The sequence below is a fragment of the Melanotaenia boesemani genome, chromosome 16 (genome assembly GCF_017639745.1).
Source record: "Melanotaenia boesemani isolate fMelBoe1 chromosome 16, fMelBoe1.pri, whole genome shotgun sequence".
Classification (NCBI taxonomy): domain Eukaryota; kingdom Metazoa; phylum Chordata; class Actinopteri; order Atheriniformes; family Melanotaeniidae; genus Melanotaenia; species Melanotaenia boesemani.
In genome coordinates, this window is record NC_055697.1 from 11,646,874 (window position 1) to 11,665,357 (window position 18,484).

Genomic DNA, 18,484 nt, shown 5'->3' on the forward strand with positions numbered 1-18,484 from the left:
ATTTACATATTTCAGCATGAGAATCGGAGGTTTAGCGCGAGAGCGTGAGAAGCCACTTAAATGCGCAAGTCTCACGGCCATTGCGTGTTGGCAGCCCTGCAAAACAAATGCGGCTTACCGGCTCGTGCTGCAACATGCTGCAGTCAAGTATGACACCAGAGAGATCACTCCGCAACAAACCAGAGCGTTGAGTCGAAATACGCCATAGTGAAACCTATTGTCATACACAGTTTATGGTAAAGGGGGGACTAATAAAAATTATCGCGGCCGGCAAACTTATCGTGCTCTTATTTTCTTATCGTTCAATTAATTGACTTATTGCTTATCGCGACAGGCCTAACCCCAAGTGCTTAATGTTTGCAGCATACACAATTCATCTTAATTTTTTAGGCAAATGAGAGAAAAAACAGAGTCTCACTCTCCTGATAATCAGACAGTGTAATTTTCATGGTGCGTATATCTCTGCTCGCATTTTGTCAGCTCGACCTTCAGTACACTTGCCTCAGGTCGGTCTTCTGGCTTCTCACACAATAAAGACTTAATGATCAGGTGCTGAAAAACAAAATCGAAGAAGACTCAGATACCAACAATAAGAAATACTGTATTCTTTAAATACACATTTTGTTTGTAAATCAGTTGATATCAGTAAGAATATAACAAGCTACCTCTTGTGGAAAAGTCTGGGAAAACTCTGCGGGAAACCTCCTGCTTCTGGCATCATTCCAAATCTGGTAAATGCAGTGATAAAAGGATAATAATAATAATATTAACAATAATAATAGTAAACCAGCGATTCAAACTAAGTTCAACTAACAAAAAAGTAATAAGATTATAACAACAGTATTAATATAACTGTTTCTGACTCTGTTATGGCTCCACACAACACAAAAAATGTTTAGTGAGCTTTATTCTTATATATATGTAGTCAGGGTGAGATTTGCTGGGGGGGATGGAGGGGATTTACTCCCCTTCTGCTGGTCATTCATTTTTCATCTCCGGGGTGGATACTAGCGATGTGCCACTAAGAGCCGGCTCTGAGAGCAGATGCTTGGTAGTACAGCAGAAGAGCCGGCTCCCAGTATTTTTTTTTTCAATTTGCAGTGCGCTTAGCTCTCAGTTCTCAGCGCTACACTGTGAGTGAAACAGCAGACAGCCGTGAGGAGGGTACGTGAGTGCGCTGTGTCATCAAACCCTACTCACAGAGGGGAGAATCTGGATCAGCCATCCAAGAGGAGGCATCTTATTTTTCTGAATGCCAACCTGCACTGAGGACATTAATGCTGCTTTCTTGAGTTTGGTTCTCATTCTGTTTTGTGGATTTGTTTGCTGTTTCATTTGTGCAATTTTACGATTTTTGTTGAAATATTAAACAAAAGTAAGGGGTTTTGTATCAGAATAAATGCACAAAAGGAGGCAATTATAAGGCTTCTCGTGAAAAACTGAACACAAAAAGGGTTTTCAAAACACAATTCATTAATTTTTGAGATGTTAAATGTAAATTATAGGGCTTAAAAAAGATGCTAAATTAAGAGCCGTTCGGGAGCCAAAAGAGCTGGCTCTTCTTTGGAAGCCGAGCCAAAAGACACAGCTCTCTGAAAAAAGCAAAACATCCCATCACTAGTGGATAGTTTTGCCTTTGGTCCAATACAGTAGCTAATATTCCAGCTACTGGTTGAAGAGGTCGGAGTAAGCTATACAATACTCCCAACAGTAGATGGCGCAAGTTGATAAACAATAAGCTACTGGGTCCATTTGAAAAGGCCTGCTAGTCAGCTAGTTATAGAAGAGAATGAGACAGTCCTTACAGTAGCTGTTAAATATCAGCAAAGTATTTTATCATTTCTTTGTGCCGAAACATCAACAGGGAAAAAGTCAAGAGTAGATGGTGGGACACGTAGCCATGGTAACATTACAGGGTCATGCATAAGCCTGTTGTTATTTTCATGAATAAAATGTTTTTTAAAAATCTGAACTGCCGCCGTCCACCCCCTGCCCTCTGTTTTTTTCCCCATATCGCACACTGTATGTAGTAAATATTATCCTATGTAACATGTTAAAAAAGTGGCATCCTACATAATGATGCCTTCTATATGAAGGACTCACCACTACTTTTTCATGGCCTGTTGAGAGTTTCCACAGGAATTCAAAGAAGATCAATCCCAAAGCGAACAGGTCTACTTTGTGGTTATATTCCACAGTCATCTGTAATAATGTTAATAAAGAGGAAGAAAACATGATTCAGGTGAATTTATGGCAGGAAAGGCATCAACAAAAGAGAAATGGCTCAGCATATTTAGAAAAGTAGCAGTAAGTTTAAATCAGCTTGTTAAGAGCGACACAAACACTTTTTCCAAAAATATAACAAAGGAAACGCTGAGGTCACTATTCAGTAGACCATCTCACTTGTTCAGGAGGCATGTAAGATCTGGTTCCTGTTTTTCTGGTTCTCCTCATCAGGTTTTCTTCATCTTCACCGTTGGTCTGAGCAGTGACCAGACCAAAGTCACCAATCTTCACTGCACCATCCTTCCCAAACATGATGTTGGCAGGCTAAACGTTGAAAAAGTTCAAACCAATTCCCATCAAGCCAATTGAGTTATTTTCACAAAATGATCTTTAAAATACCAAATGTACAAGTCATGAAGCACAACGGTGTACACTCTATATACAAATGTTCCATTAAAAAACAAAACACACAGTGACCTCCAATTCACAACCATGACACAGCAATTCTGTGGGGCGTAAGCCGAAGACTCACCTTAAGGTCCCTGTGAATTAGCTTCTGGGAGTGAATGTACTCAACCCCGCTGACTATTTGTTGAGCAATGGGAAGACTCTCTGCACTTCGCTGGTAGCCTTCCAGATTATTGTTGTTCCTTTTCTGTATCCAGTCTTCAAGTGTTTCAGGGCAACATAATTCCATCCTGATGTACAGGTACTGATCACATGGGATACGTTTAGAGCTACAGAACATGAGAAAGATGACATGGTTATTAGCTTATTGGTAAAATGAAGTAATATTTTATAAGGGGATGAGACCTACTCAGAGGAGCTGTGGCTGAAACTGTCATCTTTGTATTCTGTTTTCTCCATCCAGCAATGATAGTATCTAACAATGTTAGTGTGCTGGAGGTCTGCTAACGCTTTCACCTCTCGCACAGCTTTTCTGTTAAAAAAATATAGAAATATATTTAAATTATTAACTATAATTCTTGTAATGGGTCCATTACTGACCTAAAACAGTGTTTTTACACTCAGCAGCACAGATTACTTGACTTACTCCGTGCCAGCCACAATCTTTACAGCAAAATCCTTTTCCAACAGCTTCTCTTTAACTTTGTAGACATAACCAAAGCCGCCATCGCCAAGACATCCGAGAATCTGATATTCTGATGTAAATCTGCAGATATGAAAGTAAAATTAAAGCCTTGAACATGAGTGTACATCATGTTTTCAGTGTAATTAAATACTTTCCCATACCTTGACTGGGTTGATGTGTTACTTTCATTTTCACCATTTTTCTAAGAGAATAAAACAAATACATCATATTTATTAGTAAGGTCAGAAAGGTGAACTGAATAAATAAATGGAGAATAAATTAAAAGAACAATAACAATAAAGACAGAAAAGCAGCTTCTTTCAAAAGACTAGACTGAAAAGATAAAAATGAGAAAAGGTGATTGAAAAAAATGTCTGCTAATGTGGAAAAAAGAAGTTTATTTCTTAGCTTGAAGTGGTTTGTATGTGTTCTAAAGAAGATTTGGAGAGAATAAAAGTGCTGTTGCAAAGCGTGTCTGAACTGGTTATGTGACTCATCAGCTGTTTAGGATCTGAGCTGGCAAAACTAACTCACATCTTCCCAGATATGGTGTAATAAATCCCAGAGATTTAAGTAACTCCTAAAGAGGAACGCTCCATTTTCCTTCTGTGGATGTCCACCACAGTTATTTCCCCCTCATGTTTGTTTCTGGTAAGGACAAATATTTCTCATCCTGAATTACTAAAAGAGCAACGAGCTGCCCCCACCACCCTCCGGTACTACGCAGCCTACTTTATTAGTTTCAATGTAAACATGTCTGATTGGTTTATTTTTTTCTTTTTGAAGCTTTTCCAAAGATCTCTTCACAAAAACCTGATTAATGACTAGAAACCCAAACACGGTCACAAATTTGTCTCAGGAAGCGGTGAGTACTCCCAATAACAGAGTGGGTCTGGAATGGGAACAAAAATAAAAATCTTTCTTATATCTGCACATGTTGCATTTAATGCAGTTTGTGCTGATTGTTCAGGCACTTGTATTCACTTAAACAGAACATTAGAGATGATTTTCAACTGTTGCTCTAGGACCCTATATAGTTTAGACCCTAATGTTCATACAAGAAGATCAGAACTGTATTTTAGTGCAAGCATTAATGTTTAGAAAAGATTTTGTTGCTGAAGGTGATCAATGGCATTTGTTATCATATCATAAAAAAAGCAGGCTAGAAGAGAAATTTCACATTTTCCTTTGTTTTACTGCAGTTTACTCAGGCATAGTAGCAAATACAATTTGTTGACATTGTGAATAGATTCTATTAAGTCCATAGACACAAAGAACATGCATATGAAACTTATTATTGTGGAACAATTCTTCATTTATTTTGGGTATTTCTGCTTATGGCCAGGGTTTAAGGTATTTTTTTATTTTATTTTTGTATTTAACATTATTAAATTTAACATTATTATATTTTATGATTTTTATTTAACTGTGAGGGAACTGACCTGGGATTTTGATGAATCAGCAAATATTATTGAGTCACTTGTATTCCCATGCAGGTTTTCTGATGATGATTGATTTGAGTCCCTAAAAAACAAAGAATAAAGACAAATAAGTACATCTTTGCCAGCACAATGAATAATCCTACTTATGTCCATGAGTGCCTTACTGTGCTGATGATGTAGATGGTCCACCATCTTTGGACACTGTTAACCCAAAAGACCCCTAAAATGCACAGAAAACATTTTTTTTAGAAAATACAAAACATCAAAATCTCATGAAAATGTAATTTCAGTGGAAGCAGGCTTTAGGATCTGTAATTATCACTAAATATAGAACCATTAAGCTATGTTTGTGGATACATAGTGATCAGAACACATCATATACCTGGCTGTCCCAGTCTGATTGTCCCTGAAGAGCAAGCCAGGCTAGTTTAGCTGCATTTTGTTTGGCTTCCTTGGAGGTCTTACCCTCACCAACAGGGTAGTCCTTGTTGTCTATTTTTAATTGGTAGGAAAATCTGTGTTTTGAAAAGAAAAGAATATGATTTAGATCTTTATATTTCCAGATTAATATTTATTAACATCAATCAAGAATTAGCAGAGCGATTACAGCTATTATTTAAGGAACCATACTCACCGGAGGTTATGAGGAGGGCCATGTCTCCCCACTTCCATAAATGTACGGCTGTACTTGTTGTTCTGACAGTAGTCATTGATTTGTCCAATAAAATTAGTCCCTCTATAACCACTGTCTGGAGAGCTCAGACTGCTTTTCCTTGTACTGTTAAAAAACAAGATATTAAACCAGTATAGATGCCAAAATATAAAAACAATGAATTAATATTGTTTTTTACTCACCTGATATCATCAAAATCTCCATCTGATGTCCCGTTTTGTTCACATGATGCATCTGCAGTCTTGTAAATAGAAATATAACATTTTTAAATGGTTAATAAAGGGGAAATGTGACCCACTGAAAATATTTTAGCTCTGGTGTGGTGTGTATCACTACCTACCTCTGAGGTTTTGCCGCCATATATTATATCATACACCAGCTTGGCTGCTTCCTCCTTAGCTTCCCTCTTTGTTCTCCCAGAGACATCTGGGTACAACTTATCACCCACCTCATACTTACACCAGCTATATAAATAAAAAATATGTATGTTTTGATAATTTCAAGTGGTGAATACACAGCTACAAAGGAACAGAAAGCAGTGTGGAGACTTACAAAACGGTACTATGCAATCCAGGTCTTGTTGTCTCCACAGCCTTTATATCCAGTCTGTTTCTCTGACCATATTGATTAAGTAAACATATGTAATTGTCATTAGTCTCATAAACTGATGCAGGAGCCTCTGCTGCATTATCTGTTGGCTGAGAGAATAAGAAATATACTTTAATGAAACAAACGCCACAAGTTGGTCTTTCTGGTTGTGTAAAGATGAACGATGATCTTACTGAGTCCCGATCTTCACTGTTAAGAGACTTCAGAGCATTTTCAGCTGCATTTTGTTTCGCATCCTTTTTGGTCTTTCCAACACCATAGGGATAAGGTTTGTCATCAAGGACAGCTCTCAGGACGAACCTGTGGAAGATTAATCAGACATCTGTCAGGAGATCATTCTCTAGGAGATTAATACATTTCAATTTTCATTAGTATTTGCAACTTATTTTGAGTTTGATCTTCTTCTTCTGAAAGTTTCTCTTAGCCTGAAACATAGTGAGACTGTAATCCATTAATCTGAACATTTCTAACTGTTATGTTAGCCTGCAATAACTTACACAAACTTTGTTTTAATTAGGTCTCTTGTTTTTACAGTGAGGGAGATCCACACCATTACACTGCCTCCACTGAAAGTGGTTAATCTACCAGTGCAGCAATCAGCATAGCATTCTCCATGTCTTCCCCACACTTTGCCCTTAGATCCAACTGCTGTGGGCAGAATCTGGACTCATCACTGCATAAATGTTCCTCCACATGTCTATGTTCCTGTGCACATACTGCCAGCACCAGTACAAACAGCGTCTGATGATGAAGAGTGATCGTGGCAGGCCACAGCAGAATAAGTTGCTTGCAATTGGCAGAGAAAATTTGGCAAGTTTTTCAACTCTGCTGCTCATCCCACAAATGCATTTTCTTTACAAATATAGCACAATTCTTAAAGGGGAAATAGACAGGATTCGTTGCCAAGAAGCATTGTTACAACAAAGAAATAATTCATCAAAAAGACTTTTTGTGCTAAGTTTATATGGAAATACTGTAAATATACGTGCCATCTTATTTTTTAGTAATTTACTTAAGGCTTTATAATAAAAAACAACAACAAAAAATAGAAACAAATACAAACAAACAAGCAAACAACACAGCAATGCCATAGACTTTTAAGCCTGGGGTAAGGGGTGTGGTACACTTCTTTTCACCCTTTTTAACCGTAATCGGTGTTATGACATTTTGTTCATGTGAAATTGTTTATTTCTGACATCAGGATTTAGAAAGTACTTGTAAGGGAAGCTCCTCCTTCAGCTAAGTTACAGGAAGACAATCAGATAAGCAAAAATATGATAAGTTACATTTAGGGGCACACTCCACTGCACTATAATGTAAAAGTTACGGTTTTTACACAACAAGCATCTGTTCTGTTCTGGGTTGTGTTTTGGTGTCTTTGTCTCTTTTTCCTCAGGACGGAATCGTTCAGGATATTACTATGCCTTTAAATCTCAGATGATATTGCATCATTCACACTCAAACAGCAGTTTCTTGAGGTTAATCAGTACTTGCATTTAATTTCTTAAACATCGATTTAAAAAGGTTCATGTCAGTCAGTTAACACTTTGCTTTTCTGTTTCTAACCATAATTTCCTGGTGTGTCAGAGGTTATAGATTAACCAGGTTTTCTAATCAAATGTATCGATGAACTGCTTTAGCCCACAAGGCGACATAAAGCCCCTCCTTTCTCACGCGCTCAGACCCCCTGACATGTTTCCATTGCCCTGCAGGAAAAATAGGCTACTCACGTTTTATTGTGATCTGGGCCACGACTGTCCTGGTCCTCATATCGGAGCTTAAGACGAGACCTCTGTGCATATTCGTTTAGATCAGCCACGAAGTTTCGATTTGCCATCATAAACGACAAAGCAAGTTATCTAAAATGTTAAGAAAACAGATTAAAGGTCGCGGAGCTGCTGCGTTCACCCTGTTTCTATCGCTGTTCCCCTCCAGCATCCGTCTAAGTCCGGTCTCCTTCGCTTCAGCTGACTAATATGTCCGTAAGTTTCGATTCTCAAGTATGATTCAGTTATGTGGTTAGTTTCATCGGGGTAAACAAAACTGAAACTGGGTATTAGCTGAACAAACACTTCCGGTAAAAGTTAGTGCGCTACGCGATTTTATTTTGTGCACATAGTCGTTGTGCAGATAAAAGCCTGCTGTGATTTGATGGGAGGGTCTTAGGTTGGAGCATAGTTCAAATTTATTTAATCAGGGTTTATTTTTACCTGTAGAGCCTAAACACTTCTTTTTTTCTTTATTAAGGAAATAACAAGTTCACCTGTTCGGACCATAGATCCATCGGTGGCAGGGCGTGGTAGATTTTTGGTTTCAAAACACCCTAAGTTGTGTTTTGCCCTCCTGTCATCTCTCTCTACATGTCTTAAATTAGGATTTATGGATCTCCACTCCTTTGAATTTTGACCTGATAACTTGTCAACATTTTTCTGACCTTTGGCTTCCAAAGCTGCTGAAGTAGAGCAAACATGACTGCTTTGGCTCTGAATCATATTTAGATTTACAGCAAGGTTTCCTTATGCTGTCAAACTTATCCACAGTAAGCAGCCTATTTGATATTGTATAAATGTTTTATATATTAAAATAGAGTAAAATGCTGCATATGGTGCTAAGAGGTTAAGAAAAAATGAGTCCCTTGGGAATCACTGATAATAATACAATACATTTTGTGCTTTGCAAAACACCTGAATTTTTTTCTTCTGAGTTGATGGGTCCACAGAAACAAGGCAAACAGAGCATATCCGAGCTTCCAGCACTAACTCAAGTTCAGCATTTGCAAAGTACAACAGAAGCAGAAGATGAATGAACATTACAATGAGTTTGTTTTATTCTTCAACCCAATTCAGCCTCCCAGTACATATTACAGAGACATTTAAACACTTCAGCATCCAGTAAATGATCTTAAAACAGTTATCAGTTGTTACCCAAAACATGATTACTTGTTAGAAGTGAATTATGTCATTTATATTGCATTCACTGATTCAGAAATGTGGTTATATGTTTTCTTCCATTAATTACAGTACCATACACAAGATAACATGACCATGATGCATTTTCTCCCGTCAGTTCATCAAAACTATTTCTAAAAGACTGTCAGCAGTTAAAGTCATGCAAGACTGCAGAAATACCCAATTATTAAACCAGATTTGTTATGGCTTCTAAATATTTCCTTGAGACAATCAGACAGTCTTACTGTCACGTTGCCCTGTTTTAAGCATCACAAGTGAACGTTGAAACTCTTCCAAGTCCGACTTTAGTTTACTTGCCTCTGGTCGCTCGTCTGGGTTAATACACAACATTGACTTTATCATTTTGCTCTGAAAAAAAACAAAAAAACTTATTGAGATTTGTTTATTTTTAATGCATGTTAACCCCCCTTTATGACCAGTTAAAAGAAATATACAGAGAAGAATTAACTGAAAGAAAACTTAAGTACCTCCTGAAGAAAGTGTTGAAAAAATCCCTCTGGAAGCTTCTGGTCTCTGACATCATTCCAAATCTGGAGTTCACACAATAAAATAAATCCAGATCATTTAGTTGGACTGATTTAAATAAATACAATGCACTCTTATTACAGCATGCAATGACACACAACATTGCACTGACATGCAGCTACAATGACAGTACTTTTTTGTATATAGTATTAAACACTGTTATTTCATCAGGCTGAAGTGGTTTTATTGGCAAGAACTTTAAAAAAGCTCTTCTGTGACCCCCTTGTGAGTAGTTTCTAGCTCAGCTCCCTGTCTGATTCTCCAAACTGAGCACACTCATGGCTGTTTACTGCACGTAAAACATTGACACTCATAAGTAAACCGCACAACTCTAATTAAAATAACAAAACAAACAATAAAAAAATAGTAGAACTTGAGTCAACATAATTCCCACAACCTGCCCAGACAGTTTGTGTACAGTTTGACAGCAAAACTGCTCCATAGCATGATGCTATCGCCATGTTTAACAGCTGAAGGCTGTGACTAAATAACGTAATAGTAAGGAAATGAATTCTTCAGATCTGTAGTTATTTTGAAATGTTGACAAGAGAAATTTCTGACTTGAGTAAATCTATAATCCTCTTCTTATCCCATTTGTTTTCCATATTTTGCACATATATTCTTTAAAGGGTCTACTGCTGATATATAATGACAATTAATAAATTGCATTCATCTTTTGATCATAAGAAAAGTAAATGTAAGCTGGGAAACATTAGTTACTGCTACCATAACGCACCAATAGGTGTCGAAGGTTCTAAACCATCAGAGGTTTTGGATCTTCTAAACTTAAAAAAACCCCAAAAGTGATGTGTGCTGCATCACAGTCGTTCCTACAGTTACTGCTCCTATAGAGTTTTACGGCAAAACAGGCCACTGCCTAAAAGATGGCTGAATGGTAAAGCGAAGATGAACATTTTGAGGATGAGGATGAAGAAGATTTTGACCTGATAGGGGCAGACCCTTACCCTCCCCATCATAACCATGCCTATTTATGATGTTACACACATTAGTGAAAATGTAGTTTTATACCCAGGGACAATTGTTGCTGGGTATTAAACTACATTTTCACTAACATAACCAACATAAAATGAAAAAAATCATACATATGTGATGGAGAAGTCTAAGGAAAGAAATGCATGTATTTATTTTGCAGGGATAAATTTGGAAATAAACAAGTTAGGACTGACTCAGAGTTTCTTGAAATTTTCCGGTGTACTATGAGTCTACTGTGAAAGTCAGTAAGGTGTGAGCTGCGAACCCTTTCTACTGGCTGCAGGTATTTGTCACATGGTCAAAGTTTTGTGTTGAACTTTGTTCAGTGCAGCTACAAACTATCATTATGTCGCCCAAGCCACTGAAATAATAAAGCAGCAGCACTCTCACTAAATTTGGTCTGAAAGGGCCACAAGCCGTCCCTGCAGCGTAATTTAGCGTCTCTAAACAACTCACCTCGGTCTTTTCATGGACAGTGGGGAGGTTCCAAAGGAGCTCAAAATAAATCAGCCCCATAGCAAATATGTCCACCTTACGGTCATACAGGATCTTTCTCTTCTGTGATTAAAAAGAAAACATAAAACAAATTTAATATGACACATTAGCTCAACAGGAAATGATAAATATAATATTAAACTGCATGGAATCATCTAAATGGCATAATCTGACGTGCAGCTGGTCTCACCTGCTCGGGAGCCATGTAGGAAGGAGTTCCTTTGTACTTTTTCCTGTCCACCAAGTTCTCAGCATCATCTTCAATCTCTTCAGTGACAAGACCAAAATCTCCAATTTTCACCTTTCCGTCCCGGTCAAACATGATGTTGGCCGGCTAACAGTAGGAAAGAAATAAGGATATTGATGGTTTTACTCAACTTGAGCTAGCTCGGTTGGACAAATCAGTGTGTGGCCACAATAAAAAAAAAACAAACAAAAAAAAAAAACACCACAAATAGGTGCAGCTCTGGGGGAAAAAATACTGGATCTTGTCTCACCTTCAGGTCTCTGTGGATGAGCATCCTGGAGTGAATGTAATCTACTCCGCTAACTATTTGCAGGGCAATTTCTAAACTTTCTTCCTTTCTTTTGGAGCCTCGCAGAGATTTCTTTGGATTCTGAATATTTTTCTCGTCTATCCACACTCTCAGGGTTTTGGTGTCACATAACTCCATCTGAATGTAAAGGTACTTCACAGGTGAATCAGTGGAAGACCTGAAAACAACAGGAAAATAAGAAAAAACCCAGGAAAAGTTTAATAATATTGTTAAGATGAGAAGACTAGAGAATGAATGGAGCTTACTGTGATGCGCTGCTACTGTCAGCTGAACTGTCCCACAGGTATCCTGAGTCCTCCATCCAACAGGAGTGGTATCGAACAATGTTACAGTGATTCAGGTCCGACAACACCTTCACCTCTTGTAGAGCTTTTCTAATCCAAATAAGAAAATAAGTCCATTATTGAAACTTTCAACCTATTCTGCATGTCATCTACAGTATCTTTCATAAAAAAGACTGCACAGACAAAAATAATAAAAAGATTTTAATACTTGACTTACTCTTTGCAGCAAACAATCTTCACAGCATAAAACCTTTCCTCCAGTTTGTGGTTTGCCTTGAAAACATATCCAAATGCTCCTTTACCAAGGCACTCTATGGAGTCATAGTCTGATGTAAACCTGTGGAAATGAACAGATATTTCTCAGCAAAATTTAAAATGAATTTATGCTTTTACAAATGAATTCACCCTGTCGTGTTATTTCTGGCTCCTGAAAAATTCTGATATCAAAATGTGCTTTTTATATTAAAAATATTTAACATACTTAAAAAAAAGACATCAGGGTAAGAAAAATGTAAAACCGAATCAATCATTATCTGAAACATAGTGATTACACCTGTTTTCAATCTAAAACAGCACAAGCAACAAGGCGATGGAGCTCTCCAAACAGATTAGTGAAAAAATAATAGAATATTTTACATTAGATGAGGACTATAGAGAAATATCCAAAACTCTGAACAGCCCTCAGACAGAATTATGCCCAGTAGGGTTTTTAGTAGGGTCTGGAAAACAGCTGAGGAATGAAAAAAAGACAGATGGGCCTGAACAACATATTCTCATTTAAACTTGTGACATTTGATTCAGAGCGTTGGAGTCAGATTTCTACTCACTGATTACTTATCAGCACTATCTGAAACAGATTATTCCCAATTTGACAATGATGAATCTTACAAAGCTGGATAATCAACACCTAACGTAGGTTATATAAGGAAGTCTGAGGGGAGAAGTATGAGTTGAAGAAAGCTATATACAAATAAAATATATAATATAACTAAAAATAAAGTTGCCTATTGTAATTGGACAAAAATGTGACTACATACACTGAGCTAAAACAGAGCTGCGGTTTTAACTGCTGCAACAGGTGGTTCCAATAAAATGAGATAAAGACTTTTATCTCAATTGTTTGTAGCATAATATATGTTGTTGCTATGCTATTTAAACCCAGCGGAACAGAACATAAAAATCCCAACAGGAACCAGGTTGCATTAATGATGCAGCAATACAGAAAAAACACCAACAGAGTGAATGTATTTGTAAGACGTTTACTATAAAATTCATATTGATCAATAAGACACAAAGTGGATTGTAATTTAACATCTTTATTTTCCATACCTTGACATAACGGACTGAGTTGGTGCTTTCTCCTTCTGAGTATTTCCTTTAATCTTGAAATTGACCTGTTCCTACAAGTTATAATAGACATGTTACTTTTTTTAAACAGCGGCCAAAGAAATAAACTGGCATAATTATTAGGATAACTTCTGACTTTACCTCTTTACTCCTGTCCCTAGCATACTGGAAATTAGCTGCAAGTCTAACAAGAGAAAGTATAATTAGCGATAGTATCTGATTAAATAATACAGATCTTAAAGTAAGAAGATGCCTTACTTTATCTTGGGCTTTACGCCAGGACTTTGATTCTACAAAATAGAATATAGAAAATGTCCTTTAATTCCTTTGAGCTCAAACGTGCTTCCAGAGAGATTTTTTCAACATTTTTTTCAGTTAATTCTTCACTGTCTATTTCTTTTGAGTGGTCACAAAGGGGAGAGCGTTTCCTCTATTACAACAGTTTATCTGTCAAACTTACTCTATTCCACTTCATTAAAAACCCTAATCTTACTTCTGTAATAACATGAACATTGCAAGGCTACAGCGGGAAATAACAGACCTGTACTTGGGGAGGATTTGATGTATCAGCAAAAACAATGAAGTCACTTGTAGCTGTTGTTTCGCTGTTTAATATTGCATGACCCGAATCCCTTCAGGAATACAATGAGACAATTATTAGTAGCATAATCATCATTAATCTTAACACTGTTACGCTGCTCATTAAGTGCCTCACTGTATACTTGTTGATGGAGATTGCTTGGCTTGTGCACCATCAACGGACACCTACAAACACAAAAAAGACTGATGTTGAGGAGCAACAGTGGAAAAATAACAATGACAACATGAATGTAATTTTACTTAAATAAACCTATTTTCACATCTTATTTTATTAAACTACAAATATTCGGAAGAACTTTGGGATTTCTATTGCTATATTTTTAGTATAATTTCTATTGTTCTACAGTAATATTTCTGCAGCACAGCTAAAGATGTCTCTGCCTGTCAAATTTTCTGAATGTTTTCTGATTGCTATCATTTGTTCCAGCAGGTCCCAGTATAATTAGGTGAGTCTGCTTCATAGTTTAGTGATAAATAAGTCAGCTTGCAAAGTCAATCTTGAGGTTATTCATCATTGCCATACATTTCGATTAAACAAAGAAAATTTCAAAAACAATTTGAAACATTTGTTCTTGCAAATGTTTTATTGCCGTTGTTTACAGCAGCCAAGAGCAGCCATGCCTACAGATATTTATTTTGATGCCATTATTTTGAGATTATGAGCTAATAACTCTGTTACCTAAAGATCATGGAGGTCATTTTCATGTGATAAATTAATTTATGTTGTTTACTAAAAAAAAAGTAGGTTTATATCTTATTATTAGGAGAAAATCCATTTTTATCGTTGAGATAAAAACATTTTTGTTATCGCAAAATAAAGAGATAATTAACTCATTATCTTGAAATATTGATGTTATTCAATTGTATTTTATTTATTTATTTTTGCCAATGATTGTAAGCATCATTTATTTAGTTTCACCTCCAAATTCTAATAATTTGTTCATTATTCTATTTCTGAGATTGTCTGAAAATGTCATCAAAATCCATCCACAACTTTTTGAGAAAGACAGAAAGACAAACCAATACCTCTAAATACATGACTTCTGTCTTGGTGGAGTTAAAAAAAAAAAAAAGGAGAACTATGAGGTCCACGGTGACTGGAGTTGTCTGTGTGTACACCCACCGCTGATTATAACTGAACCGTGAGAAAAATTCAGTTAGAATTACAAGAACTGAATCATGAATCTCCAATCTTAAGAGGAGGAGGAAACCAAAAGACGCTCAATGCTACATAAACTTTCTGAGCAAATTTCCGTACTTTAGGAGAAACTGAAATGGTTAATTGCACCATTTTAGCAGCATTTCAGAAGCCAGAGGTTCCCTCATCCATCTGGAGTAGGTGGCTACAACTGAACAATCTCTGTTAAGAGGTGAACTCATATAACTCAGCTTAGCTCAAAATCTGAAGTGCTTTTGGAGGATGAAATAAAAAGTACCACATGAAACAGATTTCACTCACTCAGCCAACTCATCACACATCAATCTTCTCAAACACAGAAAGAAATTAAACTTTTAAATACCTTGCTTTCAAAGTCTGACTGCTCTTTAAGAGCAGACCAGGCCAACTGAGCTGCATTCTGTCTGGCTTCTTTGATGTTTTTACCCTTGCCCACAGGGTATTCCTTACCGTTGATCAATAATTTGTAGAAAAATCTGCATTAGCCAGAAAGAACAAATCTTTAGATGATTATGTTCAGGAGACTACATCTTTACATCGTAGGTATTCAGGGTACGGAAGCTCAGTAAAACTCACGTAAAGCTATGAGCAGGACCCAATCTTTGCTCTTCAATAAACGAACATGTACGTTTTGTTTTCTGACAGTAGTGGTTGACAATTCCAATAAAATTTGTTTGTCCAAAGCTGCTGTCTTCAGCCTTCACGTTCAAGCTCTTTGTTTGATCACTGAAACACAAACAAAATAACAACACTAATTACAAGAAGCAACGAGTAAATGATAGTTCAATCAATAGTTTGCAAGTGATGAACATTTCTAATGAATGACAGCATTAACACTTGTTCTCACCAGATGTTTGACACCTTTTCATCCAATTCCTCCTGGTGCAGACTTGAAGTGCCGCTATCTTTCAATTCTCCAGTCTTTTAAAACAAACAAAACAACAAAAATGAACTAATTTAGAAACAAAAACTCCCATTTCTTCTTAAAAACTATAAATTTCAAGGCCTTCAGTTCAGTTTGAATAGACTGCTATGCATCTCTACTTACATCTGTAGATTCACTCCAAAATATCTCATGATAAACCAGCTTGGCGGCTTCCTCCTTTGCTTCCTTTTTCGTTTTTCCTGATGCACCGGGATACTCTTTATCCCCAACCACAAACCTGCACCATCTAACAATAATAACACAAAAGATTGAATAAGTTTATATGGGTGAAAGTGCAACTAAAATTAAAATTGGGCACAAGGAAGAAACTTACTGAGATGCATTATTTGGTCCGAGTTTGGTTTTCTCCTCAGCCCTTACAATCAACCTGTTTTTCTGGCCATATTCATTGAGCCAACATGTGTAGTTAATACTTTTTAGCTGTTCTCGAGCAGGAGAGGTTTCTGGGGCTTTTACTGGCTGTCAAGATGAAATCAACACCCATGCAGTGCATCAACATAAAAACTCAAGCAGAGTAAGTAAATAAAACTGTGATGTGATCTTACAACATCAGGTGGTTCCTCCAACAGGCATTTCAAGGCATTTTTAGCAGCGTTCTGTCTAGCTTCTTTCTTGTTCCTTCCCACACCATCAGAATAGGCCTTTCCATTCACAACAGCTCTACAAGTAAACCTGCAATGTAATTACAAGAGCTCTATAGTTACCTGTAATTCAGTCACGGTTAAGACTAAGATATACTGTATTATATCAACAGATTATTACTACACAATTATCAAATTAAAAATAGGATTTTATTGCAACATCTGCTTTAGGTTTGTGGTGTGTGCATGTGTGTGTGCTTGTATATATATATATATACAATATATATATATATATATATATATATATATATATATATATATATATATATATATTTTATAAACTTATTCTGATTCTGAAACGTTTAACTGGTTAACTATTTTCTCTATTAGTGGACTGATTGTTTGCTTATTTATAAGGCTGAAAGCAGAAAGAAATACTTACAAGAGCACATGGAAACTAAATTTAGCCTACAGAAAATGTGTTTTTTGTGTTTGTGGATATTTGTGTGCCAGATAAACTATCCAAATCTCCAAATGAACAAAAAGAAGGGAAATAAAACAATTAAAAGAATACTTTAACAGTGAATGTAAATGCATTAAACATTTTGCATGCACAATTAGTTAAACCAATAGCAACCAGCTGATTAAGATGTTGAATAATGTGATTGTTTACAAATAAAAAACATTTTATAAAACCACAAGTTAATAAGTAGTACTATGTGAAGACATCGGGGCGATAACCTGGGGAGTTTCTTTAACATAATCAATAACACACTTGATGGCAAATACTGATTACATAAACTAGAGGTTCGAACTAAATATTATCTCCAGTAAAAGGGTTTTATTCGTGTATCAGACGAATCCTGCCATTTGTAAACTCACGTTTTAATGTGGTCTGGGCCATCAGATGCAACGTCTTCATATCTCACTATGAGCCTCTCCTTGTGTGCATATTCGTTCAGCTTCGCTATGTAGTTTACCGATTCCATAATATATTACTATATAGTATTTTAAAATAGAACATTAAAAACAAAGTGCTGACAACGTAGTACAATACAACAGTTGCACCGTTTTCCGGGGCTGAGTGTCATAAGTTTCGATTTCTCCATTAACGTCATCGACGTGATTCACACGTTACGTACTGTATTCAAACGTTGTTCAATAAAGTTATTTAAAAAAAAAAAAAGTATACCATTAATATCGGAACGTGCTCCAAAAAAAAAAAAGAAACAAGAGTATTGCTGGTAAAATTGTTTCAGACAATAATTTATTATTTTATATTTATAAAGTTGTGTCATTACTTGTTTTAGTTAACATTTGCCGGTTAAATGCTTTATAAACTGTTGTTGCTAACATGCCTCACAGTTAGCTCGTTAGCATTGAACTACAAACCCCTAGTAATTTTAGAGACAGCTGGTGTAACTGATGAACTGTAGTTGATACTGCCAACTTTTCTCTATAAAACTTTATTTTAGGCGTAAAATAAAATAAAATAAAATAAAAAGGCTAAAAGACAAAAAAGATTAAAGCATTTACTTTGCCTCAAAAAGAACACATTAATGGCAAATAAGTAATGAAGGTTAATACTTCGGCCAGTCATTACCGCAGCGTATCACCTTCACCCTAATAAATAAATATTCAGTGTATCACAACCTTTTCGATTTGCAGAACTTGCAAAAACCAACATTCACAAGCCTAAATAAGGCTCCATCCAGAACATCACCTAACCTGAAATAGGATCCTACAGGGAATGTTATGTAGGATCCTATTTCAGGTTGCTGTATCCTCTTCAACGAACAAGAAGAAAAATGTACATCAACTCTACATGAAGAGTTGATGTTTGAAAGTCATCACTCCTGTAGTGCCTCAGATTAATGCTTTGGCGCAAACTCTATAAATTAAAAGGAATAAATAAAAATGGCAGGACCAGTGAGCATTCCCACTACTTAAAGGAAAAATGACAATAG

At 36.4% G+C, this 18,484-nt stretch overlaps 1 protein-coding gene across 1 annotated transcript; it reads right to left on the reverse strand.

Annotated features, from left to right (window-relative positions):
• Window positions 1-418: 418 nt before the first annotated feature.
• Window positions 419-17,625, reverse strand: eif2ak2 (eukaryotic translation initiation factor 2-alpha kinase 2). The gene is given in 36 exon segments (XM_042011158.1): window positions 419-552; window positions 666-728; window positions 2,104-2,202; window positions 2,404-2,550; window positions 2,759-2,963; window positions 3,044-3,166; window positions 3,281-3,400; window positions 3,481-3,521; window positions 4,762-4,843; window positions 4,926-4,981; window positions 5,144-5,276; window positions 5,396-5,539; window positions 5,617-5,675; window positions 5,775-5,898; window positions 5,987-6,132; window positions 6,217-6,343; window positions 7,774-7,898; window positions 9,226-9,360; window positions 9,480-9,542; window positions 10,987-11,088; window positions 11,216-11,359; window positions 11,523-11,786; window positions 11,788-11,956; window positions 12,084-12,203; window positions 13,196-13,266; window positions 13,355-13,397; window positions 13,472-13,503; window positions 13,755-13,845; window positions 13,929-13,978; window positions 15,334-15,466; window positions 15,567-15,716; window positions 15,838-15,911; window positions 16,039-16,162; window positions 16,250-16,395; window positions 16,482-16,608; window positions 17,400-17,625. Coding segments are annotated over 36 exon segments (4,062 nt in total). The 5' UTR covers window positions 17,507-17,625; the 3' UTR covers window positions 419-429.
• Between the last annotated feature and the right edge of the window lie 859 nt (window positions 17,626-18,484).